The 27,765-nt window shown below is 43.6% G+C and overlaps 1 protein-coding gene across 1 annotated transcript; it reads right to left on the bottom strand.

The window, feature by feature from the left end:
- Positions 1-17,920: 17,920 nt before the first annotated feature.
- On the bottom strand, positions 17,921-22,731 carry SFRP2 (secreted frizzled related protein 2). The gene is made up of 3 exons (XM_006264518.4): positions 22,034-22,731; positions 20,448-20,528; positions 17,921-19,005 (listed from the first exon to the last, which is right to left on the bottom strand). The coding sequence occupies exons 1-3, from the start codon at positions 22,530-22,532 to the stop codon at positions 18,701-18,703; spliced, it is 885 nt and encodes a 294-aa protein (XP_006264580.1). The 5' UTR covers positions 22,533-22,731; the 3' UTR covers positions 17,921-18,700.
- Positions 22,732-27,765: the final 5,034 nt, after the last annotated feature.

Here is a 27,765-nt window from a genome sequence, read left to right as displayed (position 1 = left end):
AAGTTATTCAGGTGCCTAAAGATGCAGATATCTACTAGCAAGTTCAAAATCACCTAGATGACAAAATCATCTAGCTGAGCCTCAAATTACTTTAACTGTGTCCCATTCTATCTTCTGCCAACCAGCCCCTCACAGGAGGGTTTCAGGCAAGTTTTCCCTGCTTTTTCATCTATGGTTTGAGTCCAGAAATGAGATAGGACAGCTGTGTCATTTTAGCTTTAACTCAGCAAGGGTTGCAAATCAAGGACCTTATTTTGTGCTCTGTGCGCACATTAGCATACCCTTACAAAATAGTGAATTCAGAAATTGCACTCTCTAATTTACAAATGACTGAAAAAAAAGTTAAAATAGCCACAACTTTCTTGGAATTGCTGCAACTGGAGATTCATTTGATCTGGAACTGCATGGTTTACTTACTTAAAAAAAGTTGTTACCTTAAGTAAGTAACTTTAAAAAAAAAAAAGTTGTATACTCAATGTATACTATCAATATACATACCTATTAACTTTTATATCACTCATTAATATACTCCTATCATATAAATAAGTCTTAATTTTGTTGTTACTGTATAAAAAGTGTGATGATGAGTTGCCAAGCCAGGTCCTTTATTCAAATGTCATCTCTTCAAGATCAAAAATGCTTACAAATTCTATTTTAGTAGTGGACTAATCTATTTAAAAGAATGATGCTTGGGCTTAATGGTAAACCATTTAGGTGCGTTGTACTATGCTCTTGTATATATGTGCACCAACCAGTGAAACTGGAAACACATTTGGGAATCTTTTAACCCAAGCTTATTTATTCTAGTATTTTATCCTAGTATTTTGTGGAAGGCTGTAGAGGTAGAAAATAAACTCACTGTAACACTGTGTAAAGCACGTTGCACTGGAATGGAAAACTAAAATCCTCTTTTTATGCGGATTTCTTTAGTAATGAAGAATAATATGAGGGAAATCTGATGTATGTGCAAAACCCTTACTAAATGCACTGTCTTTCAAACATTACTTGCATGCCCAAGGAAGCTCTGACAGATAGGTAATGATTACAATTTATTTACACAGAGAGACAATCTTGTTTCTTTGTAGAGTGCAAAGTGCTAGCTAATCAAATGTGAATAAATATCATTTATTTAAAACTGGACAACTCTAGGGAGCACACTATCTGGGGGAGAAGGGGAATTCTTTGTTAAGAAAAATACACAACATAACTAAAAGGTCTTTCCAATCTTTAATTTTACATGACTGTGAAGCACTATTCTCTTGTCACAGCCCTGAGTAAGTCCTAAACTTGTTTCCTGCCTAATCTAAATACATTGTATTTCAATGTGTGGACTGGAAAAATGGATGTAGTCAAGAAGCTACCACAATGTACAATATTTATTTCCTAGGTACATTATTCCTATGAATGACTTTCTTGGTACACCCTTTAACAAAGATGGACTTAGCTACATATAATTAATGCAACAACTGTGCTGAAGAAAACATTAACTAAGTGCCTCTGCAAGGGCACTTAGACCTTTTGTGAGTGCAAGGGTTTTGTGCAGGTGGGTGGTTACTAACTCCCTCTGACAGGGGTGAAAAAACCAAAGCTCAGTTGCATAGGTGTAAGTGAATTCCAAAGCCTAAACAAGTGGAATGGGCGAAGGAAATTAATTCCATGGTTTGGATTAAGTTTAAGCACAATTTAAAAGTTTTATTTCTCTTGCAATAAAAAATTGTCCTGTGACATATGTATCCTAGTTAATGGTTGCAAAAGATGGTGGGATCTGATTCAATAGGAAAAATAATGTTAATAATAATGGGTGTTTATACTCATGCTCTGGGACTTGCAGGGAGGGGAGGGGGGCGGCATTTTAATTAATTAGAGCGGCTTTGAGATCTACTCTAAAGTGCCTGAAGCATCTCATGTATCAGTGCCCGGAGCGTCTCATGTATCAGCATGCCCGTGCTTGAAAATGGTGGCAGGGTTGCTTTAATTATAGCTCATTCAAATGGTGGCTTGGTTGCCAGGACCATGCCATCCAGGCCTGCAAGCTGCTGCAGGCTGCAGCAGGGTACTGTAGGGTACTGCTAGGCCTGCCAGCACCCAGGCACAGCTGTAGGCAGCTTCTGGCTGCCAGGGCCAGCTCCAGCTGCCCATAGTTCACCCCCAGCAGCCTGCCTTGAGCCCATAGGTGGAGGGAGAAAATATTATTTGCGGGGAGCTGATCATACAGTGTGGGGGTGGATGGCCCTGGGGTGCTCCCTGGAGAGGCCCCCTGAAGAAAGGACGGGGGCATGGGCAGCTCCTCATTCCAGTCATCCAGGAGCCCCATACCCCCTGAGTCCAGGGACCATGGGCTGAGCAGCAGCACAGAAAAGTAGCTGAGCTACACAAAAAGTGTGGGGGTGGGAGGGAGCAGGGTCTGGAGCAACAGGTGCTGCCAGGACCCTGGCCTGTCCCAATCTAGGAATGGGGCAGAGGAGGCAGGCTGCCTGTGGCCAGCACCCAAAGGCCCGTCGGCCCCAGGAGAGCAATGAGGGGTGGGTGGCTGGGATGGTGGTCACCTGGGTGCAGGCTTGCCAGGTCGACTTACCATGGTCCCTGGCCATCTGTGCATGTCTAACCCCCAATTTGAGGCTGGGCAGCAATGTCACGGCAATGTCCTGCCACTCCAGGTATGGCTGAAGCTGCTTGAGGAGATCCCAGAAGGTGGCTCAGGTCATCCTGAATGCCTCCAGTCACTGCTTGTCATCCCAGGTCTCCTGGATGATGTGCACCCACCAGTTCTGGCTGCTCCACAAGGCCCAGAGGTGGCAGGGCTGGAGGCCCAAGAGGGTGAGGAGGTCTGGTGGTGGCATCCAGCAGCACATCAGCATCCCTGCCAGGGTTTGGCCAGCCAGATGGGGTCCAGGTGGCAGCTGCATGGCAATGGCGGCAGCCCTGGGATGGTGTGGTGGGCGGGGCAAGCGGTCGCTGCATGTGGTCAGCAGGAGCCTGGAGTGCTGGTCATCACTGCCAGAGGCAGGGGCTGGAGTAGCCATGGCACGGGAAGGCAGAGTTGGCAAGTAGAGAGCTGCCACATGCTGCCCCTGCACTGTGTATGCTGTGCCTGGCCATGGAAGTGGATGGCCAGGGAGCAGAGTGCAGGACTGCCTTTTCAAGAGGACTTCTGGCTGCTGCCAGATGCAGCCAGAGCCTGGAACTCCCTCCCATGGCAACAGGGGCCCATTGCAGGGCTGCAGGAAGTGGCAGCAGTTTGGGGCTAAGAGCAGCAAATCTGCTGCCAAGTCCCTGCATGTGTAGGCACCTGCCTGGGAATGTTTACTCACAAGTAGTTTACTTTCAAGTAAACTGATCTCAGGACAAGTGCATGTGTAGATGCACCCAGTATCAGTTCAAAACATACTGCTGGCCCAGTTTAGTGCAGTGTTTCTCACCTACAAGGGTTTGCACAGTCCTGTGGGAATGCATCTAACTTCTAAGTGCTGGGAACAAAGGAATGGTCAGAGAAGAAAGAAAAAGGAAATATACATGGTTGGACATGAAGACAAATACACCCAGGAAAATACTGCTCCAAGGCTCTCAGGCTGTGGGAGCAGGTCCAGCATGGTTAAGAATCACTGCTTTAGACATATTATGAGACTAATCCTACCAGCTCAGTGGTTCTCAACCCTTTAAGACTTAAGGCACCCTTCCATAACTTTTCTGAATTTAAGGGCACCACCCTTCATAAGCTAATTTGACTCCATGTTTTTTGACTATGGGGAAAAAAACAGAGCAATTCCGTTGCAAATAACTCAGAAAGACCACAGAAGGCCGGATTGTTTTTGACACTATAGATTCCTATTTGAAATTTCTCGGTTACCTTGTGAATCATTTGTAGGTGTAGGTATTTGCGCACCTAACAGTGCTAATATTGGGTGGCACATTTAAAGGATTTCACAGCATGCCTGGGTGCTGCAGCACCTCCGTGGAGAGTCACTGTGCCAGCATTTACCAACAGGAAGGTAAGTTTGGTAGAAGAGGCCAATTCTTCATTGTTATTATTGGGCACCTATACACGAGCAGTGAGGCTGCTCTGACATGCTATAATTACAGCACATTCTGAGCAGACTCGCTTAATCAAGTCTTCTGGAGCATAGTAATTACTGTACTTCAGTGTCTCGTGTACCAGCATCCCCATGTTTAAAAGTGGTTTAACTAAAGCTCATTGAATGTTAATTAAAGCCCGGAGTCCTGGGGCTAGCCTCAAGCTCATCCCTTAGTGGCAGGGCTGACCTAGGAGGAAATTTGCTCCTAGATCGCATCTACATGTGCATTATTGCACAGTAACTGCACAGTGTAGATGTATGTGCTTACTGCACAGTAAACTAGGCTACTTCTCAGTTAAGTGTCTTGTAGGCATGCCCACTGTGTATTAAAGAAAACCCTTCCCATGCCACACACATCCACCCCCACCCATCATTGCCTGTACCTTACACGTGCATACATGCACCTCCCCATCAGATGAAGTAAGGTTCAGTTCACAAAAGCTGGTGCTAGACCACTAATTGTCAACACATGCATGCACACACAGCATCGGATGAAGTGTGGTTCAGCTCACAAATGCTTGTGACAGGCCACTGATTCTCAACCAGGGTGCCAGGGTGCTGTGCTACCTTGGGGTGCCTTGTGATCCTTTCTGGAGTGCCATGTAGTGATAGCACCATTAGTATACACACAAATATATCCCAAAAGCTTGTGATAGATAGGTATGTATATCTATAGATCTCTCTCTTTTATTTATTTATTTATTTATTTATTTATTTATTTACTAAATATATTAGAGAGGGAGAGCTGTCTATTAGGGGTGTGCTAAATGAGCTGTGTTCGATTCAGATTCATAGTTTCATAGTTTCATTGTAGCTAGGGTCAGGAGGGACCTGATCAGATCATCTAGACTGACCCCCTGTCACAGGCAGGAATGAATCCTGGGTTCACAAGACCCCAGACAGGTGATCATCTAACTTCTTTTTTAATTTGCTCAAGGTAGAGGCAAGGACCACTTCCCTAGGAAGTTGGTTCCAGATTCTGGCCACCCTAACTGTATACAGATTCGGCCCGAATCGGGGACAGTGATTCCATTAATTGATTTGGATCACTGTCCCCAATTTGATTCGGCTGAATCCAAATCTGAAGATTCAATGCTGATTCAGAGAATCAGTGATTCAGCCGTAGACACAGCTTTAAATGTTTTTTCTGTAGCAGAAAGCCCCCTTTTCCTCCTGCCTGCATTTGCTCTCCCCTCTTTGGATATGTTTCTCTTCTTCTACTTTTTCTTCCTTCCTCTTTCTTTCAGTATAAGATAAAGAATTGTGTTTTAAAGTTTGTATGTGTGTATTTTGTATCTTCCCTTGTATTTTGGTATTTTTTATCTATTTGTGTGCCTTGGCATTACTCTTGTAGCTTATATTTTATACTCCTCACCTTTTAACTAAATGTGTTTAGTTTCAGAAGTAAGTTATACATTGTAACAATGTTAACAAGGGCAGGAATCAAACTGCTGCTTCTCTGTATCAGGCAGGCCCCTGAAAGAGCTAGTGAATCAGTGCTTGAATGCGTAACACAGTAGCAGGCAGCAATTAATACCTAGGGAAACCACAGATCAACCAATGGAAGAAATCAATAGGAGACAATGTAGCAACCGGGAATTATCTAAACTTCACTGTTCAGGGGCTAGAAGCCCTGGTCTGAATTAATCAACGCCGGGGACCAACTTTTGGGCCGAATATCTCCAGATCGACCGCTCCCAGAGCCCTATTCAAAATTAATCAACAGACTCCCAAACCTGCACGTACATGCGGACGACCCCTGGGGCTGACGCCATCCAGTAACCACCGAGGGGGAAGTCCCATGGGGGTCAACAACCACCGGATTGGGCAAACCTGAAAACTGGGGAGTCACTAAAGTCTGCCAAGGAAAGATAAAAAGTAGTGAAAAGTGACCCTCAGCAGCACCCTCTTGATCTCCAACTTGACCAGCACCTGACCTGTCCAGCCAGAAGGACCAGCCAGCGACCCCCTTCTGGAGGATAACACCACGCTGAAAGGAGCCTTGACTGGCCATTGACGGCAGACTCCAGCGCCCATGGGATAGGTATACCTGACTCTTGTAGCTCGCTACTGTGTGTGTGCATGTGTGTGTGTGTGTGTGTGTGTGTGTGTGTGGGGACCAGCCCCAAGGTTAATGATTTAACTTCATTACAGTGTTTCAATCCACCTAATAAACCAGAATTTTAAGGTTCTCAAGTTGGACATTTGTAGCCAACATTTCTACATACCTTGAGGTACCAGGCATGGCTCATGAACACTGCGATGGTGGGGCAGCTACAGCATCCCACAGGAACGCAGGGGAGGGGGGCCCCACGTGCTCGGTGGCAAACCCAGAAGTGGACAGGAAGTACTTCTGGTCCACTTCCAGGTCCGCTGCCAAGTGCGCTGGGGGCCCCCCTGCACCCTCCCCGGCTTGGCAATTGGCTGTGGGGGGACCCTGGGTGACCCCCCAGACCCAGGAGGCACCAGTCACTGAGCTGGAGGAGCACAGGGGGGCCCTCTGCATGCTCTCCAGCAGACCTAGAAATGGACTAGAAGTGCTTCTGGTCCACTTCTGGGTCTGCTGCTGAGCATGCAGGGGAGCCCCGCATGTTCCTGTGGGACACTCCATCTGCCCCACCATTGCAGCATTCACGAGCTGCCTGGTACCTTGAGGTATGTAGAAAAAACATTTAAAGCTGTGTCTATGTCCGAATCATCGAATCTTTCCTAATCTCTCTGAATCGATTCGGAGTCTTATGATTCAATTTGGAGAGATTAAAGGGTCTCCTGATTCAATGTGGATTCAAAGATTCGGCCACTGAATTGGGCTGAATCTTCGCTGAATCAAATTGGGGACCAAGGCTTCGCACAGCCCTACTCTCTATCACAAGCTTTTGTGATTTCAGTAAGAGCCAAAGGAGCAGAAAAGTTGGGAGGCAGTAGAGAAGAAAAGCGGAGGTACAAAGTAGTTCAAATGGAAGAGCAGCACTGATGACAAGGGGTATGTGTCTTTGGCAGAGCTGGAGTTGAACATAAAACAGGTTTGCGAGGGGGCAAGTGGAGTGCTGAGGCTGAGTTTAGAATTGTATATAATACTTTTGCTTTCTCTGTTTAAGGCCTTGACCCTGAAAAAGTTAACACATAGGCATCATTTTGCACCACACTGAGTTCAATCAGATTACTCATGGGAGTAAAATTGCATATGCAGGAGTCTTTGCAGATCTGAGACCTATGTTTTAAAAGGTTGCCAGGCTATTATGATGAAAAGAGAAAGGATAGGGGAAAGAAAAGTGAGAGGCATGACCTGAAGAAAAGCTGGGAGCTGTCATAGTGGCACTGTGTGAAGGAAGGCCCAGGAAAGGAAAGTGCAAGCTGGTAGGTAACCAGAGCAGAAATCTATTGAATGAAGCTGATGAAGGGTTGTAATGCCCATTGGAGTGCTACACGCCTTGGTAAAAAGCCACAGCAGAGTTAGAGAGTAATTATAGTGTAATACATTAATTGGGTATATTGATGGGTATACAATAAGTACATGAAAGGGGTTGAGCTAAAACCTGAAAAAAGAAATCCCTAAATGAGACCAATGCATATGGCCAGCACTGGCTATATGAACCACCTGACACCCAATTCAGTCAAGCGCTTAGACACATTGTTACACCTATCCCAGCTCATCAAAGCACATGTTTAAGTGCTGCTGAAGCCAGTGGGATTTTAACACCAATTCAAAGTTCAAAAGATACTTATGTGCTTTGTTGAAAGGAGTGGACAGCTAAATTGGGGCCTTGGTCCATAAGGTGTGTATGCCCTGTACTGATCCTTTGCAGAGAGCTAAATTTTAGTCCTACAGCTAGGTCCAGCATGGCTGGTGTGCGTTTCTCTTACCAGACCTGCTAATGCATTTTTAACTTGGCTCTGAAGGGACAGTATTCTGTCTTAATGTTCAATTTTTCACCTCTGTGCTGAGACTGCCTACATTTTCAAAGAGTTACATAGGGATTTATCCAACCAAATCCCATTAGAATCAATGGGAACTGGGTGAACAATTACACTACAATTCTTTGTAAATGTATGGGAAGGTTGCCAGTTACAGCCAATTATGATGGTGATTTTTGTGATATAGATACACATGTCTACAGGGAACTGAACTTAGACCACCAAGTTATTGTACATATTTATATAGTTTCTATGTTTACTGTGCATATAACTTCAAAGCACTATGGGTTGTTGACTTCTGGTCTGGTGTGTTAGCAGTCCATCTACTCTCCATCTCCTGTTGTTTCCTTTCACAAGCATAGTAACAAAAAAAGGTGGTGTAAATAGAATTCCAACAATGAGGTCTGTTCAGCCTGTAATGCTCACTTGAAAGGAGGCTGTCTGGAGAATGAATGGAGCAGCCCCTGCCTAGCAGTAGCCGGGAAATAGATGACTTGGCACTGGACAGTAGCAACCAGCAGGGTGCATATGCCTAGTATAGTGACAAATAATGGTTAATCTAGCCAGCTGAAGGGCTAAATGAGAGTACATTGTTTAACCCTGTAACCGTAACTAAACTGTAATCTGAAAAGAGTTTATAAACATCTGGCTGCTAGCCCATATCAGGAGCTTAACAGTTAAAGAGTTGATCTGAGATTCAGATTTAAGGCTGCAATGTGATTTATTACTTAGTAGCATTATTATATTATACAGACTAATAGCACTTTAAGATTATAAAGTGTATTGGTTAAACTGTTGTTTGAACTTCTCTGCTCTGTTTTGCTATTAGCTGAATTTGTGTAAGATCAGTGCCTTATGACTACTACTATTGTCATATGATGCTTCCTTGGTTCCTGTGAATTAATATTAACTTTGATTTCTTGCTGCTAATTTGATCACTTTCACATGGAATCTTAATGAATCCATTATCTTAAATTCAGTGACTAAAATATATTCATGTCTTTATCCAGATGGTCATCTACTTTCATTTTCAGTCCCAAAACTGGCTAGTCACGTATTCACAAATAAATTCACATATTCACAAATAAAATTCATTCAAAACAAATACTTTTTGACTTGAAGCAAATTGTTTTATTCTCACACATTTTGATTATAAGCAAAGGGCTAGATCACAAAACTGAGAAGAAGGTATTATGGTGCTTTTCCTTTTATTCCCAGTGATAAGAATATTCCCCAGCAGAATTTTCCAGCACTGGACCATACGAATCAGAGCTCTCCGTCTCTCCCGCTGAAGCTTTTGCACTTTGTATGCAATACTTATCTATGCCTTGGGTTTAGAACTGAAACGCCAGTGTTCATTTACTAAATATGTACCAGGGTCGTGGGCTATAGAATAATTCTTTCTCACTTTCCCAATGGATATTTAAGTTTTGTGTGTGAAGTAGAAGAGCTCCACATGAGAGAGACTGAGATTTTTTTCACTCCAGAGTATCCTACAGTTTGGAGGTTAGGTCATTGTCCTGGGAAGTGGAAGAGATCAGTTCAAATCTTCTTCTGAATTGAGCAGATGGGGGATCGTAAACCTAAAGCTGGGGGTCCCTATAGCTGGGGGGCTGTCAGGGGACAATGAGGATGTGGATAATTGGGGCTTGGCACTGGAGTCATGAGCAGGCAAGGTCAGGAAACAAGGATCTGTTCTGGAGTCAGGAGCTGGCAATTGAACCTGGCCTGCATAGAGGAACTAGGTATAGAGGCACTATCCAGGGAGGCATCTGTGCTCTGATTAGCCCGAGGAATAATGTGGGGTCAGCTGCTAGTGTCTAGACATCCATACATTTGGGTAAGTGGGGCCATCTGGGGGTAGTTAGGCTGCTGACAGCCAGGCCCACCTTGGTAATCAGGGCTAGGTGGGGGTGGAGAAGACTGGGTGGGCAGTGCTAAAACCTGCCTGTCATTTTGACTTCTAACCAAGGCTGGATATAGTGCCTTGGATCTACCTGAAACAGTGAAATGGTTTGTTTCAGAAATGTCAGAACAATGCATTTCACTGTTTCCACTGTTTATTGGACCAAAACTATTTGGTGAATTCAGCCTGATTTCACAAATGTTTTCAGTTGCCTTGAATTCACAACATTGTCAGTTGACTTGCAATTGTGTTTTCAGGCAACAGACCATTCACTGAGAAAATTCACCCAATCCTAAGATAAAAGTTTCCCACAAGATGAAAATTTGACAAACAAGCATTTTCATGGTAACCTCTGTCTAAAATCATTGGTGATGCCCATAGCCATTTCATCTTTTTAAACACAAAAGGAGCTATTCCTGGAAAGCATGTTTATTTGAGGAAGCTTTCAAAACTAAATAAAAAAAAGTTAAATATTCCTTGGTCATGGTCATCTTTTTATGCTTAAAAAGGTCTTAATTTTTTTCCTCTGGCAGGTACTTGTCTTGTTCTTTAAGAAATGTTGTAGATTTTAGCTAAGGATATCTGCTGCCTTTTCTGTTGTATCTTTTTGGGACCCACCAATTCAAATACAAATATTTAAAGTGATATGAAATATAGCATCCTGTCTTTGTCAGATGCTTCAGAAGGTGAGACTCCAAGAATGTACCAGGCCAGGACTGACCTTAAGAATGTGCCAAGTGTTTGGTTATATAGGTCTCTTATTTCAGTTCAAGCAAACATGAGGTCCATAAGCGAGCCTTTTTCCACCAGCTGTAATGCCACTAAGTGACAAGACTAAAAAGACATAATACTGGGGAATGACAAACATTGTCAAACTCGTCATTGATGGGTAGGATTGAACTGGCTGCCAGTACAAATGTGGTAAGACATTTTGAAATAAACTGTAGAGGCTGGAAGTCAACCTCCATTTGCACTTTGAAAGATTGACATGAAGGAATGTTTCCTGCCAGCCTGTCATGACAAGTGTGTCAACATATTTAGCTACCAAGTCTCTATCACATACTATAAATGTGGCCCATGCTGTCCTTTTCAGAGGGCTTAGACCTAGACCAGCTCTGTAGTTAGCCAGTTTCCATCACTATATGATTGAGAACAATTACCTCAACTGGCTATTCCTGGTTTATGTCTTGAAATAGTAACACTAATTATTCTTCTAGATATGTTATGCTGTTTTTATGCAAACACAACAAACAGCCCTCTACTCATGTAATTTGTTTGAATCCAGTATAGCATAGCCCTGGGGAAAAAATGATGTAAAACTACACGAGCATTAGTGTTGCTGTATGAACCTTCAGTCGCTAATTCGATTCGGCCCAATTCAGTGGCCAAGTCTCTGAATTGAATCAGGAGACCCTTTAATCTCTCTGAATCAAATTGAAACCCTCTGAATTGATTCGTAAAGATTCGACAATTTGGACATAGACACAGCTTTAAATATTTTTTCTACATACCTCAAGGTACCAGGCAGCTCACGAGTGCTGCGATGGTGGGATGGATGGAGCGTCCCACAGGAGTGCGGGAGGCTCCCCAGTGTGCTGGGCAGCAGAACTGCAAGTGGACCAGAAGGACTTTTGGGTCCTCTAGGGAGCATGCAGGGGCCCCCCTTGCACCCTCCTGGCTTGGCGACTGGTGCCCCCTGGGTCTGGGGGAGCACCTGGGGTCCCCGCATGACCAATTGCGGAAGTACTTGCAATGCAATTCCAGGTTCACTGTCGAGCATGCGGGTTCCCCCCTGCACTCCTGTGGGACGCTCCATCTGCCCCACCATCGTAGCATTCATGAGCTGCACCTGGTACCTTGAGATATGTAGAAAAAACATTTAAAGTTGTGTCTATGGCCGAATCGTTGATTCTCTGAATCAGCATCAAATCTTCAGATTTGGATTCGGCCAAATCAAGTTGGGGACAGTGATCCAAATCAGTGAAATGAATCACTGTGCCTGATTCAGGCTGAATCCCAATCAAATATGGCCTGTTTTGCTCACTCCTAGTGTTGACAGGTATTCCAGGGTAGTCATTTGCTACAAAAAAACAGTATTACCTGCTACCCCACAACCTAGCGATGAGACACCTATTGTGAGCATCTACCTTGGTACTGCTGTTACCTATCTGTTCTGGCCAAGAAACCTCTAATTCTGAACACTATTTTTTCACCTCTCTTTAAAAGTGTTACATCCCTGGCTAAGCTCCCCTACATGAATGGTTACCGAACAGCTGTATGAGATCTTGCCTTTTATTCTTATGTGTTCTTTAAGCTTAGTAGGTCTGGGCAGCATCCAGATACAGGCTCTACATCTATCCTTGAAGCCATACTCCAATACTGATGCCATTTCTTGGGTTGCAGAAGGCTTCAGGGCTAGTACTAACCCTATAAGAATCCTCACTATCTAAATCCCCTCAGCAGCTCTTCATTTCATGGGTCTCTTGAAAGATGATGTGATAGTTCAAGCAAAGGATGCACACACTTTGCTGAAAAATTTCTGAACCACACATACTTTGCCCCTAGACAGATCACAAAGGACTATAGAAAAATAAATACCTGCATGCAAGACACTGGGGGCATCTACAGTGACATTGTTACTGCTCTGTGCTTTAATACTTCATTTTGGAAGTACTAAAACACAGCGTGATAACTGGCCATACTGTGCCGTGTGTGCAGCTTATGGTTAGTTTTTGCCTCTACTTCATGTAGCAGTGCACTAAAATGGGGGAGTGTGCCGCTATGGTAAAGTAGCTGCCAGTCACATGTAGACTCACGTGATCGCTATGTCACCGTAGCACATCGCTATGAAGATGTGTAGATGAGCCCAATGTCTTGGTTTCCTCCCCACTCCTGAGAGTGCTTTGGGTGTCTTTCAGGAAGTCCAGGATCTTTCAGCATGTGCTATGCAGCTGTTCAGTTTTGTCTTCTGTTTCTGGTCCAACCCAGTCTCTCCTTGCTGAACTCTCCTTTTAATAGCAGATTTCCAACACCTTTGTCTCTTCCTGTCTTCCTCCTAGGGCTTTTCCTTTCTCTGACCCTTGTGTGCGTGACAGCAGATCAGCATCATTAGCAAGTCAATAGTCTTTGGCTAGTAGTCTCCATTGTTCTGTTTGGGCTGTGGTACTGTCCTACACTGGGGGTGATTGTGCTTCTCCTTGGGCTTAGACAAAACACCAACTCTACATCGTTGTATTGTTTGTTAAATATCAGGGATTGGACTGTCTGCAGCCATTGTCTGAATTCCTGCAGATGGATAAACCCCTTGTGACTAAGTTAACTCTTTGCGTTCATGTAGTAGGCATCTTCATATTCAGTGGTGATTACAATGTTCATAAAAATAATACATCTATCTCCCATGCTTTCCACAATAAGCATTTTATATAATTGGGGAAACAGGGAAATTTCAGTTATATCATAAACATTTTGTGAAACCAGCACTTTCTGAAGCTTTCATATATATCCCACTTCATTTCAATCTACCAGCTAGCTGCAACATTAATCTACCCTGTGTTGAAAGTCAATATACGTTTCTGCTAAAATGCATGGTGTTGTGAATGCTTTTATTGTGTCACTTCTTTTAAATGGAATTTGGTCACTTAGGGACTTTAGAAAATCCATACTCCATGAGAGATGAATTGGCATCACTGAGATTATTGCGGAATATATAGCTATCAAGGTGAGTCAAAGTATTGGAAATTGGTGCAATGTTAGTGTATTTGGCATTTGAAAGGAACAGGGAGGCTAGGCAGGACTGTCAGAGTTAATATTCTCTTCCATTGACATTGATGATGAAGAAGAAAACCCTACTTCTTATATAATGTTTTTATTTTCTTGTTTTGTCAGAATTTCAGGTTCCTCTATTTCTATGATTCAAAACTTTTTTTCTACCCATCACATCTTGAGCTATATCTTAAACAACTGTTCTTTTACTTAGAGAAAGTCCTGACAAATAGTGTAACTTAGTTTAAGTAAATTCAGATTTGTGCTTCAAAGTAAATAGAAATGATTGATAGTTCTGTGTGTGCCTAGTGATGGGAGTCTTCATAGCCCTACAACAAAATGTGATTCATCCTGACATGTGGTTTAAAATCCACATAACAAAAAGACCACTTATATGTTAGGGATCCTAAGCAAACTCCCAAAAGCAGAGAAACTGCCTGTAAAGGATTAATTCTCCCTTACCTGAGTCTAACAAATAATGACAGAGAACATTAAAGTGTCACCCCACAGTGACTCAGTGTGGGAAGTCCCATGCCTAACTGTGGAGTAACTTCTGGCTTTTGTGCTTTGGTTTTGGAATTTACTTCCTGCATAATCAAACTATTTGTGTTGGGTTTCAATTATGTTGCTGCTTCCCTACCCTCATTCCTAAATCTGTGAACCATAATGTGGCTATACATGGCGTTCCTTATAATGGAAACTGGTGTATGCAACCAGGATATACTCTGGTGGTTTTAGCACTAAAATTGATAGTTGGAAAAGACCCCAAAAGGATTAATGTTTATGGTATTTTAATCATCTCAATCTTTGTGTAGTCATCTTACTGTAATTATCATTAATGCAATAAGTCATTTTGGCTTATTGTACATTTAGGGTGTACAGTTGTACTTTATGACTTCTTAAGAGAGTTTTTCTGTGGGTTCAAGCATTATTGTTAGGTCTCATTACATGAGTTTTCTCCCTTTCCAACTTTTGTTTTTTATTATTAATTTTGTCAAGTAATTTGAACAAGGGGCTCTGATTGTAGTTGTCTAGCTGTCTGATTGTATTTTCTTCCTGGACTATGATAGACTTGCTGTCTGACCTTTATTAAACTAGTTAGCCACTTTATAATTTTTTACCCTCTAAAATGGGGATAATGGATACATTTAAGTTTCTAGGTAGTATGTACTTGCACATACCTGGGGACTAGAAATATGAACCTCGTTCCAAGCACAAGTGCCTTTACCGGTAGATATGAGGGATTTCTTTTTGTTTTACTAATAAAAATTCCCTTACACCCCCAACCCCCTTTTTTTTTTTTTTTTTTTGCACTAGTTAACAGAAAGCAACATCACAAGCATGCAAAGCTAGTATAGTCAGCCTGATACTAGCAGGTGACAGAAACAAGTCACAGAAGCAACAGCTGGCCATGCCATATTCTGTATAGGAAATAATTTTGCTGCCCTGTCCAGAGGCCACAATAAGAGAGCCAGCAGCTTTCTCTTGCCCAGATAACCTGAGTGAATCATTTTTTAAATCATTTACAAGTAACCCTGTTAGTTAAAGTAGCAACCATATGAATCAGGAAAGAAAGCTAAGTCTAAACTAATGAACATTCTCCAACCCTGATCCGAAGTCACAGGTCTGCATAACCTTCAGCTACTCATTTGTTTGTCTCCTGCCTGGTACTCTCAGCACTATAGTAGGATTTGCAGTGTTGTAGCTGTGATGGTCCAGGAAGTGTACAAAAGGCAATTTCAATATATCTGAGGCAGAGGGGGTATTTTTTGTGATATGTCTTATTGTATCAACTGTATAGTTGGGGTAGCTGCTGGACAAGCTTTCAGGCATCATGTGTCCTTCCTTGGGTACCTCAGGAACTTGATAGCCAAACACTTGTCCAACAGCTTTCCCAAGTCTACAGTTGATCCAATGAAAGATAACATAAAAAATCCCTGCTCCTGGTATAATTAAAGAATTCCATTTATTGTCAGACAAGATGGTTTCCTGAAAGGAAAAAAAAATGGTGGAGTGGGTTTCTTAAAACATGTCAGGGGGAAAAGGTGGTTCCAAGATTGCAACTTTTTAAAGTTAATTTTCAATTAAATTGAATTTGCAATGGCTGGACTCCAAATGTATAGTACAAATACTGACAGGACCTTTCTTTTCGGTAGGGTGAGTGATACTGGTATATTAATGTGTCATTAAAATGTCATGATGCATGAATTAATCAGGGGAAAAAAGAATCAAATGACATATTTTTGATGCTGGTCTAAGTTTGGCTTACATATTTATATAAACAATTCCATTGCCACCACAGTGCACCCCTGGCTGAATAATTTCATTGGCTGAGACCTCTGGAAGACTGCCACTAGTGATGTATCCTTATACTACACTGATAAAAGTGCTCCTAATGTATACATAGCTTATACTGTACTTTTGCTATAATGGCTTATTTCAGTCCCCATCAAATTTGGCACAAACCAAACTTTATCAGTATAACTGGGTCCACATAGCAGATTTTTTGCCGACATAGAGAAGTTTTGATTGTAGATCCCATCCTATTACGTCTGATCAATACAGCTGTTCCAGCAAAAGGTTGTAGGGAAGACCTGGGCTTACTTTGGCTTGTCCACACAAGTGACTCTTGTGCTCTTATTGAACTCTGTGTGATTGCCTTCAAGAACATGGCTAAGATAATTTTATGGCTGGTATATGAGTTTTTTGCATTGGCAGAAAACCAAGAAGTACTTTTAATGGACAGCCTGAATTGAATATTTGGGGTTGTACATCTTCAGTCACTGGAGACACCATGGCTAAAATCATCTCAAAGAGTCTTCCTCTGCTGGTTAGCAAAACCTCCTACCTCTCAGGGTCAGCTAGCTGTTTTTATCTAAGCACAAGCCAGTTTAGGAACTGTTGTGTTGCCATATGTTACAAAGGTACAGCTGTGTGTTATCTGAATTTTAGTGACTTTGTAAAGTGATCACCACATTGTTGTTATTGTATAGTGTTATAATACAGAAGGGATTGAATTTACTTAATGAAAAATCATGTACATTTGGAGTGGAAGTCATAAGAGAATTTCAGCAATTTATCTGCCTTCAAATATTTTCTTGTGGGAATGTACCTTCAAGGGGTTCTGGTGCAAGCTGCTTGGCTTGGAGTGATTTCAAAGCAATAAAGGACAGTTCTGCCTTGCTGTTAGGGCCCACAGATCTGATCTATTTTTCATAACAAAGTCTATGGACTAGATCTTATAATCCTAACCTTAAATGGTGAAAGAAAAAAAATCCCTCTGGCACGTCTACATGAGACGCTGACTGCACAGTAGCTCATGACTACTGTGCAGTAGCATAGCGAGGCAGGAAGTGCAAAGCACCAGTACCCGATAGTAGTAACAAGCTACTGCACAGTAACTACGGTTACTACGCAGTCATTTAGTACTTGTACAAACAAGTACTAAATGATTGTGTGATAATGACTTTGCAGTCAGCATCTTGTGTAGATGCGGCCTCTGAATGTCAGAAAGTAATGTGGTTGCTTACTCAGTTTTCATTTACACAAAGACCCAGAATATTGTGCCTACGTGTCCTAATATAACACAAGATCAGTATTTGTGTTATCTAAAGATACACTTAATAAAAACATTTCTCTTAAATATTTGAGAATGGCTACTAAACTGCATTCTCTCTGTTAAGCTCTTAAGTGATCTACATGATCATTTATTTTATAGCTAAATAGAAATGTTCACATCTATCACTTCATTTTCAGAAATATATCTTGTTTTACCATTTTAATTATTGTTCACCATTACATGTTCTGAAGTTTTCAGGTAGTTCACACATGGACTACAGTGTTGCTGTAGTATCTGTGTAACACTGTCAAAATAGGTTTCATTTGAACTAAGTGAGTCATTGTCACTTTGCCTTTATAAAGAGCAAAGTCTTCTGAGGCAGAACAGTCACCACCCAAAGGAGCAACAGAAAATAGGTTGCTGTGAAGAGATTGAAAAGAAACATGCTGAAAATTGGGTCAATGAAGTCCCCAATCCTACAGTATCATGGGTGGATCTTTAAGTTTGCCTAGGATCTAACTGATTTTTAGCAAAGTAAGACTACCACTACTGGGATCTTTTAAGGCAGTTTTTCATCTAATGAAGGGTGGGACACTTGGAGCAAGTTTTGCTGTGTTATTTGTGGTGGTTCTTTCTTTCTGATTCTCTCAGATTTTTAAACTTTGTAAAGATCTACCTACCTCAAAACAAATAAAAGACAAAAGGTAAACCATGATGTAAAGTTTATATACAAGAATATAACATTTATCTGGAGTATTTACAAGGTTGAGTAAAGCAATATTTTACAACTCTTTCAGGTTAACCACTAGGTACATTACAGTTTGGCTACAAATGATTTAATTTGCAGAGTAAAAAGAAAAAAAAAATGCTGCATTTAGACGAGTTGGTGACAAAACTGGTCCTTTTTGGAGAGGGCTCAGGTTTGTAGAAAAGAAATAGGAAAATGATTAATATGCTGTTATTTATGCATAGGTACCACATGCAGTCATTGTAACATCTGTTATAGTATTAAACTAGATGGTATGCCATTTCAGAATAAAATCAGACCCAATGTGCAAGGCCAACACAAGGCAGAGTGGTCAGCTGCCATCATGCTGTGCCTTTAGTCACGCTTTCACATTATACACTAATGTACACACACCTATAGAGAAATGTAGCAATATAAAATTGACCAGCTTTCCTAGGATGACGAAAAAAAAAAAGTGGACATTTTTGTACCCATGCCAAAAAAAAAAAAAAAGCTTGAAGCAAGATATTTTAATACTTCACAAAAATATTCACGATTTTTATTACACTTTTTAATATATTTACAAAATTTGAGTAGGTTTTCCCACCTTTTTTCCCCCCCCACCCCCCAAACAAACAGCCATTGTCTCCCATGCCTGCTATATCTTGAGGTTCAGAAAGGCTGAAGCAAGAAGGTGCAAGAGGCCCGGAGAGCTTGGGACTGGGGGCGGCTGGTGGAAGGGACTAAAGTGAAAGTGACTAACATTGCAGTTTGCGGATGCTACGGGAGAACCGCTTAAAAGCCCGCTGCCCTTTCTGCCACCGCTTCAGTGAGGTGATCACCAGCTCCCCAGCCTGCTTTTGTCCCATCACTAAGTAGGGTACGCTTATGTCATCCATCTCATCACAGGTACACTGGAGGCCACCTTTGAGCCAGAGTACTATCTTCCTCAGATCCCTTTCTGTCAGCCCATTCAGCTTGTAGATGGTCTTGCTCTTTGTTTCAGGGGTGATCTTGGTGTCTCCATTGATGTAGGCGATCTCCTTCACTTTTATCTTCAGGGCTAATAGGGGGAAGGGGAGGGGGAGTGATGGGATGGGAGAGAGAAAGAGAGAGATTGAGAGGTTTTTTTTCCCCATTAGTGTACATAAAGAAGACCTGGGGAGGGAGGTCTTCTATTGCTAATTAAACTGTCAGGGGCTGACTGAATGGGCAGCAGGTGGCTCCATTTCTAAAGCCACAAAGGGCATGCAAGTCATTTCAGTTTGAATCAACTTTAGGGTTTTTCCCCCTCCTTTTCTCCAGCTTTTCCAGCATTTGCAAACCCAGAGAGGGCACATTTTGTACATTAAATATGTGTTAAGTTTTAACCTGGCACTAGGCATTCCTGCTGAAACTCTAGGATTAGAAAGGGAGGGGACAGAGCCTCAGTCTAATTTGAAATCTGATCTCGTCTGTGGCTGAAAACTTTAAACTTCAATTTATTAGGCTGGAGAGGAGTTTTAGGCAAACCTGTAAGGAAATGGTATTTCATATGTATTGTTTCTGAAAGAATAGATCACATGGAAAGAGAATTGGTTTTACAGCTGCATTCGATTTGGTAAAATAACTAGGAGGGAGAAATACAAGGCTTGTTGAGAACCTACATAACATGTTTAGCTATAAAAGAGTTTGCCCAAATATTATTTGCTAGTCCAAGGCTAGTTAGGTGCTGTGTCCCACAGTAATTACTTTGTTACTTAGGACCTATTCCAATTAACCTAGCTGTTTGTGCTACAAATCCATCTGCAGGTATAAAGATTGACTTACTATTATGGGGTTGGTGGTTTTTTTTTTTTTTTTTGTTTCCTTTTCTTGAAATAGGCAAGTGGCACATTATCCAATTAGTATGTGTTCAAGGGGCTTTTCTGTCCTTTTTACACTCCAGATCTTTATGTTATGTACATACATGGGGCATACTACACGTTACCTTTTCTGTTAAGCCATATAGAGAGCATAATTCACAATCTGCAGAGAAAGTTTCAGCTAATATTTATCAGGTATTGTGTTCTGTGGATCTCTCTCACTCTCCTTTGGAAGGCTTGGCTCTGTTTTTCCTGGGCAGTATTTTAAAACGCACCTCACCTTTTCATTATACTTCCTACTCCTCTTGCCCAAGATCACCACATTAAAAAAAAAATAAAAAAAAAAAAATGGTGTAGATGTTTAGTATTGTTTAAGGAAAGGAGGAAATTGTAAATGGAAATTGGACTTTGAAAGGACGTTAAAACAAACACTTCACTCTGAGCACTAGGATTTTGCACAGCACGAGTGAATGATTCAAATACCATATTATGGAATGACTGAGTTCAGTCGGATTTGCAAATGAAGCTACATCCTGATTGTAGTCCTCAACTGGGCAAATCTTCCATTGACTCCAAAGGGAGTTCTACCCTATCATTGCAGTATAAATCAGACCCTAAGACTTGGACCTCTAATCAGAGTGTGCAGGTTCTACTTACTTACCAAAGTCATTTTTGCAGAGGTTTTCCACAATGTCATTGTCATCCTCACTTTTGTTTTTGCAGGCATCACATACCTTTGGTACTGGAAATATAAAAAATAAGCTTTTTCAGATTTGATTAAAAGAGAACAGCAGGTGGCGTTTCAGAACACAGAAGTGTATTGAGGTCTTTTTCTACCAACTAATATGCGCCTATTAAAAACAAAACAAAAAAGCCCCACACAGCTAGCCATTACTTCTGACTTACCCTGAAGTTCTTAAATGAGACCAGAACTGAGCATGCAGAGATATTCTTTAAAATATAGCTAAAGAAGCTTTTAAAATTATGAGCGAGGTTTTCATTTAAACCATGAAGGAATCATGCATTTATACAGGGGATGTAAAGTGTGTGTGTGCACGCGCGCTATCTTAAATTTGGAAATACCACAGGTCAGATCATGGATTAAAGTACTTTTTTCTTTTGCAAAGAAATGAGAAGACGTGTGAAATAGGAGTGAAAGCAGCAAAGTACAATTACAAAAGCAACTATGTTGTAATTAAATGTTATAGGAATAAAGCCTTTCTAGGCTGAGTTGATTTTGTTTACTCTTTGGGTTAAGGCAAATGTTTTAAGATGCAAAACATTTCCAATGAATTAACCCTCTAATCTAAAGAGGACTGGAAAAACCACACGGCATCTTCCTAAACTTAACTATTAATTGCAGGTCCTCTTACAAAGAAAAAGGAGACTGAAGAGGGGTTTCTCCTGAAAGCCCTACAAGGGGTGAGCAAAGAAGTCCCTCTTTCCCTCCCAGGGGGAGCACAAATCAAGGCAGGCACACTGTTTTTGTTTTGGGATAGAAATATCAAAAGCGCACAAGATTTCCATTCTCTCTAGAGTGACTTCCCCCACCCCCCTTTACCTCCCTCGGTAAAGTCTTGGTTTATTGCATGATCTTCTCCTGCTAATGAAAAACAGACCCAAAATAGCTGCTGATGCTGGCTAGACCTGGAAGATGCCTCCCTGAAGCAGTTCTAAAAAAAAAAAAAAAAAAAATACTGTGGACTTATGTGCTTTCCCTATGTTTCTTCATCAGCAAGCCAGCTTCTCCTCAAAGGTCCTGCTACTTTTCAGTTCTCTCTAGCAACCCTATCAAAGAAATATTGGTTTTTTGTTTTGTTTTTTTGCGGGGGGGGGGGGAGCTGCATCAGGGTGCTTGCTCTCACTGGAAACAACAGGGGCGATCACCCTGGAGTAGTGCTGCAAAGGATTTCGCACTCTAGCAACCCTATTAAAAAAAAAAAAGTATCATTTTTTCTTGGGAGAGTTGCACCAGGGCGATTTCCCCCACTGGAAACAAGGAGGGGGGAAATCGCCCTGGTGTAGCTCCCCCAAAGGATTTCACACTCTAGAAACCCTATAAAAAAAAAATCATTTGTTCTTGGGAGAGCTGCACCAGGCGGACTCCCCGCGCTGGAAGCATGGGGGCATCACCCCGGTGCAGCGCCCCGCAGGCTTTCACCCGGGTTAAAGGCGTGGCCGGCAAAAGGCGGATCGGTGGCATGCGGGCAGATGTCCAAGCTGCTGGCGGAGGCCCGGCTGTCTTACCTTCGCGGGTGGCGGGGAGGATGTGGTCGCTGCTGCCCAGGGGGATGCACAGGTCGTTGTCGGGGGGGAAGCGGGTGCAGTCCAGCATGTCGGGCCAGGGGAAGCCGAAGGCGGACATGACCGGGGCGCAGCTGTCCTTCACCTTCTCGCACAGCGAGCGGCAGGGCTGGATGATCTCGTCCAGGTCGTCGATGCAGACGGGCGCGAAGAGCGAGCACAGGAACTTGCGCGTGTCGGAGTGGCACTGCTTCTGCACCAGCGGGATCCACGTGCTCGCCTGCTCCAGCACCTCCTGCAGGCTCTCGTGCCCCAGCAGGTTGGGCAGCCGCATGTTCTGGTACTCGATGCCGCGGCAGAGCAGCAGGGAGGAGGGGATGGGCTTGCAGTTGGAGCGCTTGTAGGAGAAGTCGGGCTCCTCGAAGGGGAAGAGCCCCGCGCCCGGCGCCACGCACTGCGAGGCGAGGAAGAGCAGGACCAGGGCGCGGTGTCTCTGCTGCATTTCGGGTGCCTCGCGCTCGGGACCGAGGAGGGGGCGGCAGGAGGGGGCGGCAAAAAAAAAGGAGGAGGAGGAAAGCTCTCCTAAGCGAGCCCCGGGGTTTGAGAGGGAGCACGAGGGAGATCGGGAACGCTCCCAGCGCCCGCTGCCCGCATGCAAGAGGCCGGGCTCTGCCGGGGCACCGGGTGCTGCGCGAGCGGGAGTCGCCGGGTGTCTTTATGCAAATGTGGGGGAGGCGGGGAGGAGCCTGCTGCGCGCCAGCCGGCAAGGATTGGTCACTGCGCGCCTGCCTGCTTTTCCTTCAGGGGATTCACTCTCTCGCTTGCTTCCCCCCCGCCTCGGCAGGCGGGCCTTAAAAGAAGTGGGAAGGGGGGGAGTGTCTGAACAAAGAGCTGCAAACGGTTTAGTTGCTCCTTGGAGCTGGTGGAGGCTTGAAGGTGAGCTTCGTTGCAACTAGGCAGAGCCTTTCCCCTGGGCACATGGGGATGCTCCGCTGCGTTGCCATTGCAGCTCGCTGTGCCTGGACCGGACGGGACGGGACGGGAGGGGACGCCATGCCCCGCTCCCCAGCTCAAAGCATCAGGAGAAAGAGTTTGTCCTCGCAGAGTCGGGCCCCGCTGGTATCTCTCGCCAGGACCTGCTCCTCATCCATGCAAATCCTTGGTGAGGAGCTCATCCTTCAAACTAGCTCCGCTCCGTACCTGGCTTCCCAAGCACTTCAGCATAAGGGACTCGTTCCCCAGCTCCCCCCTCCCATTTGCTGGCTTTCAAAAGGGCTCTTTGGAGGTCCAGGTATCTGCATCTATTTTTAAACAAACAAACAAAAAACCCCCCTGTTTCGAGGGTCGCTCTTCCAGTGCTGGTTCCCATAAAGAAAATCAGCTCTTTATGAGCTGTATGCATAAACTATATGGAGCAGCTTATAGCAGCATGAGCATGTCACAGTGGCTGGGAGAAAAAAACCAACAGGCGATTTTTTTTTTTTCTTGCATTCTTACCCACAGCCAGGTAAAAAACAGCCCTCACTCACAGTTTGATGCTGCTGAATTAACTGGCTCCAGACCAGGTCCCATCTCCTTTCCATGGCATGAGCCAGTCTGTTCTCATTAGTGTCACAATGAAGGCTTTCACATGCTAATGTATCCTGCATGGGACTGATTGGTTATTGTTTCTACTTTTGGAGCCAGGAGAGTGCAGACCTTGTGCACACTTCATGCGTACAGTGCATACATTTTGCAGGATTGGGAAAATCAAGGAAGAGTGGCTCAGCAGTATTTGGGGTGGGGGGGCACTACTAAGTGGATGACATCCATCCTTGCCACCTAATAAGGGGGAAAAAAAACAACCCCCTTTCCAACAGGTAGTGAGGGCAGAAGGAAGGAACAGAGTGAACAAAGGGGATCTATAAACCGAGAGTGATCAACCTGGGAGAAATCCCTTTGGAATGTGGTGGATGTAGATTAAAGTCATGTCAGCGCAAGGGCCCTGTTACCCCTTATGTGGTGGTCTGCACAAACATTGCTCTGTGTCGGTACTAGCTTGAGTTTGGAGCAGTCATGCCTTAAGGCTAAAAACTAGGTAGGGCTGTGCAAAATTTCGATGGGTGTTTTGTTTTGAAGCTGTTTTCATGCGTTTTGAGCTAGGGACAGCAAAATTGAAATGAAACAAAGGCTTTCAAACAGCTTCGAAACAAAACGAGGGCACTCAAAATGTTTCAAAAGTTTTGAAATGTTTTGAGCCGGGCTTGCTGCAGCTAAACAGAAACTAAGGAGAGAGAGGAGGAAGAGGGGGGAAGGACTGCTCTCTGATACTGATATCTAGCTCCTTGTTTGATTCCCCAGCTCTCTAATCGCTTCCCCTAGCTCTCTGATAATTTCTCTGATCATTTCCCCAGCTCTTTCCAAAGCAAACTGAAGGCCTAGGGAAGATGCTACACAGCATTTCTGGCAGCTCAGTACCCTACAAAATGTCTTGTTCAGTGCCCGTCCAGTAGAGCCGACAGAATTTGGAAAGAAAGGAGTTCATGTCCACCTTTCCCCGTCCTACTACCCCACCCACTGCAGGCTGAGAAATCTAACAGCAGAACATTAACTTTCCCAAGGCACTGCCTCTAGATAAGATGGACTGATCCCAGATTAACCTGGGACATTCTCACCCCAGCAGGTTGTCACATACCTGTTATCAGTACCTTGGAGAGACTTTTTCTAAACAGTGGAGATAAAGCAGTGGTTAAGACAGGCAGGGCATGTGCATGTGTCACTCACTCGACTCTTGTTGGCTTCAAAGGCAGAAGGCTCCTGTTTGTTCTAGTTGCCCTCACCTGTCACCAGTAGGTAGTGCTGGGGGAGAAAGTTGTGCCCCCTTCCACTCTGTAGAGGAAGAGAATGAAATGCTCCTTCGATGTGGAGGAAGTTGGACCCATTGGCTGCATCCCCACGAGCAGGAATGTGTGGTCTGCAGCTCCTCAAAGCCTTTTGAGGTGCCACAAAATGCACACAGTGCACGTTAATCTGTTTACCATGCTGCATATTTGCAACCTGGTAGCAAAATTGGACACTTGGAAATCCCAGCATCTAAAATAACTGTGCCAAAAAAAGTAGCGTGGTACGCATGGCTGTGGTGTGCGCTGCCAGAAACCGGAGCCTGGCAAGCCAGAGCCCTGTTCTAGCTGCGGGCCAGGTTCCCAGCAGCCAGATCGCCTCTGCTGCTGCCCCAGGAGGCTCCCAGGATCCCAGATAAGGCTGCTGGGGCCAGCAGAGGTGCTGGTCCTAGCCTTCCTTATCCCACCCAGGCCATTTTGTTGCGCATGAGAGCGCGCTTGCAGAGGTGGGCCTGGGGACAACTGGCAGTGGCATAAGTATGTGCCGCTGCTATTTGTCCCTGGGAAAACACATGTTTCTGCTTGTGGGGAAGTGGCCATTGAGGCTTCTGATTAACTTCAGCAACAGTTCCCTTGCGTCATCTGCCCCCAGAGCAAGGGTGCAATTCACTAAAGGACAGAGGTGCAAGAATTGGAATGCACTTGAAATTGCGTCACTAGTGAGTTTAGGGCGGCAAAAATGAATTGTTCCAGAGGGAGGGCAGAAGGTATGTAAATCACTGTCAAGCCATCTCCTTTTACCTAGAAACCTGATTAAATACTACATGTTGCAGTAGCAACGAGCTATGGTGACGTAGTGTTGGTGGTCACTAACTGTGACGCTGTCGTTACTGCACAAGAGAGCAGTTGTTGCTACTGCACAGCAGCAGCAGCGTCACATAGCATCTCATGTAGATACGACCCCTTAGATGCATTTTATCTGCTCTTTTTTTAACAAAATATGAAAGAAGAGGAAAGAAAATGACCCCAAATCTACAATCTCAGTCAGCAACCTAAATGTCTATAGATCAAGAACGATATACAGTAGTTTAATGCAATCATGACTGCTATATCCTCACTCATAAGGAGGTCTTTTAGGAGGTGATGAATGAATGTTGTTTATAGTAACTCCTGTTCCTTCAGCTAGAAAAAAGTTGTCATGAATAATTTTACTAAATCTCAGTGTTTGGCCATTGATAAAGAGCTGAAAACCAAATGCCTCATGTCTTACCTCCCTTCCCCCTTGGTAAATCCATACCGTATTTAACCAGGTTTTTAGGTGAAAGGAGATGGCTCGAGAGCAATTTACATACTTTCTGCCCTCCCTCTGGAACAATTCATTTTTGCCACCCTAAACTCACTTAGTGACACAATCTCAAATGCAATTTAATTCTTGTACTGCTGTCCTTTGGTGAATTGCAACCTTGCTCTGGGGGCAGATGAAGCAGAGGAACTATTGTGGAAATCAATTGGAAGCCTTAATGGCTGCTCATTGCCATCTTGCAGCAAGGTCGGTAATGACCTGCACGCTGCGGGGACTGCACAGTACCAACTGCTAAAATGACTGCGCAGTGGGGTACACGTGTAGATGCACCCAGGGCTTGCAAACCATTATACCCTTGTCTCAGTCAACCTTTAATTTGACATGGACCAAGAGGTGATGGGTATGTGATTAAAAAAAAAAGTGGCCCAATGCAGTATCACATTTGTAGAAGTCACTGGGAGACTGAGTACTTAGTAATGAAGATTTATCTCCAGTCTCATTCTAACTCCCTTCTGCCCCAAAGTAGGGGGTTAAATAAATTATTTTGCTATATCAGACCCTTGGTCCACTATCTTGTTTCTGAATGTGTCCAGTGCTAAGTACTTCAGAGGAAAGGGTGAGCTTAGTCTGTATGTATGGAATAAAAACATGGCTCTAGGGAAAGGTTGTTGTAGCCTCCATTGACTAAAGATCAATGAGTGGCCCGCAACATGGATATTTGTATCCCTTCTGAATTCCTTTTAAAAATAATCTTTGCTATTGATATCCATATTAACATCCTACTGTTAGTTGAAATCTGCTAAGCTCTTGGGCTCAATAGTATTCTGTGGCAGTGAGCTCCTTCCTTCTTCCCCATCCCTGTAGCTAATTGTGGCACCTGGACTGATGTTTTTTACCAAGTTATTTGGGGAGCAATATCATATATTTCAGATTCTTTTCTTTCCAGCAGATTCTCAGGGCCTGGTCCTGTCTCCTTTTGTGTCAACTACAAAAATCTTACTAATTTCACTGGGGGAGAGGAACTTAATCAGTGTCTTGAATGACTTATTGGGGTAGTTTTTAAATTTAGAGGGTGTCATTTACCACAGCCTTGCATCTACACAGCTTCAAAGTGGGTCTGAAGCATAAGTGGAACACAGTTTGCCCATGATATAAACCAGAGGTATGATGGATAGAGCTCATGGGCGAGATCCAGCCTGTGGACCTATTTCACCCAGGCCACAGTGGAGGAGCTGAGAATTTGGGGGCAGAGTGAGGGGTGTTAGAGTCTGCAACTGAATTCCTAGGTACTGAGCCTGGTTGAGGATGTATGTTGGTGGTGGTGGGGCAAATGGTATCTGCATTAACCTCTGTGCCACCACTGCCACAACTTGCCCCCTACTGCTGATAGGTCCAGATCCGGCTTGAGAGAAGCACTGTTGTCCAGATCTAGCCCAGGTGCCAGCCAAGTTTGACACCCCCCATAAAAACTGTTGATAGCTTTTTGTAATCACTTTCCATAGGCAGAAAGGCCTGTGCAGGAATGAAGGTCAGAAAACTCTCTCTACATCACATAGAGGAGCTTTTTTTTTTGTATATATACGGGAAAACTTTTTAGGACAGGAGCCTGTTGC

The sequence above is a fragment of the Alligator mississippiensis genome, chromosome 2 (assembly GCF_030867095.1).
Source record: "Alligator mississippiensis isolate rAllMis1 chromosome 2, rAllMis1, whole genome shotgun sequence".
In the NCBI taxonomy this organism is placed as follows: Eukaryota; Metazoa; Chordata; order Crocodylia; family Alligatoridae; genus Alligator; species Alligator mississippiensis.
This window is presented reverse-complemented; position numbering and strand designations above follow the sequence as displayed.

What these genes read in the sequence shown, in the direction of transcription:
- SFRP2 (XM_006264518.4), bottom strand. Translation starts at nt 22,532, where the DNA reads ATGCAGCAGAGACACCGCGCCCTGGTCCTGCTCTTCCTCGCCTCGCAG. An exon ending in CCTCCCCGCCACCCGCGAAG is followed by an intron (nt 20,529 to 22,033) that starts GTAAGACAGCCG and finishes TTATATTTCCAG; the next exon opens with TACCAAAGGTATGTGATGCC. An exon ending in CCTCTGCAAAAATGACTTTG is followed by an intron (nt 19,006 to 20,447) that starts GTAAGTAAGTAG and finishes TCCCCCTATTAG; the next exon opens with CCCTGAAGATAAAAGTGAAG.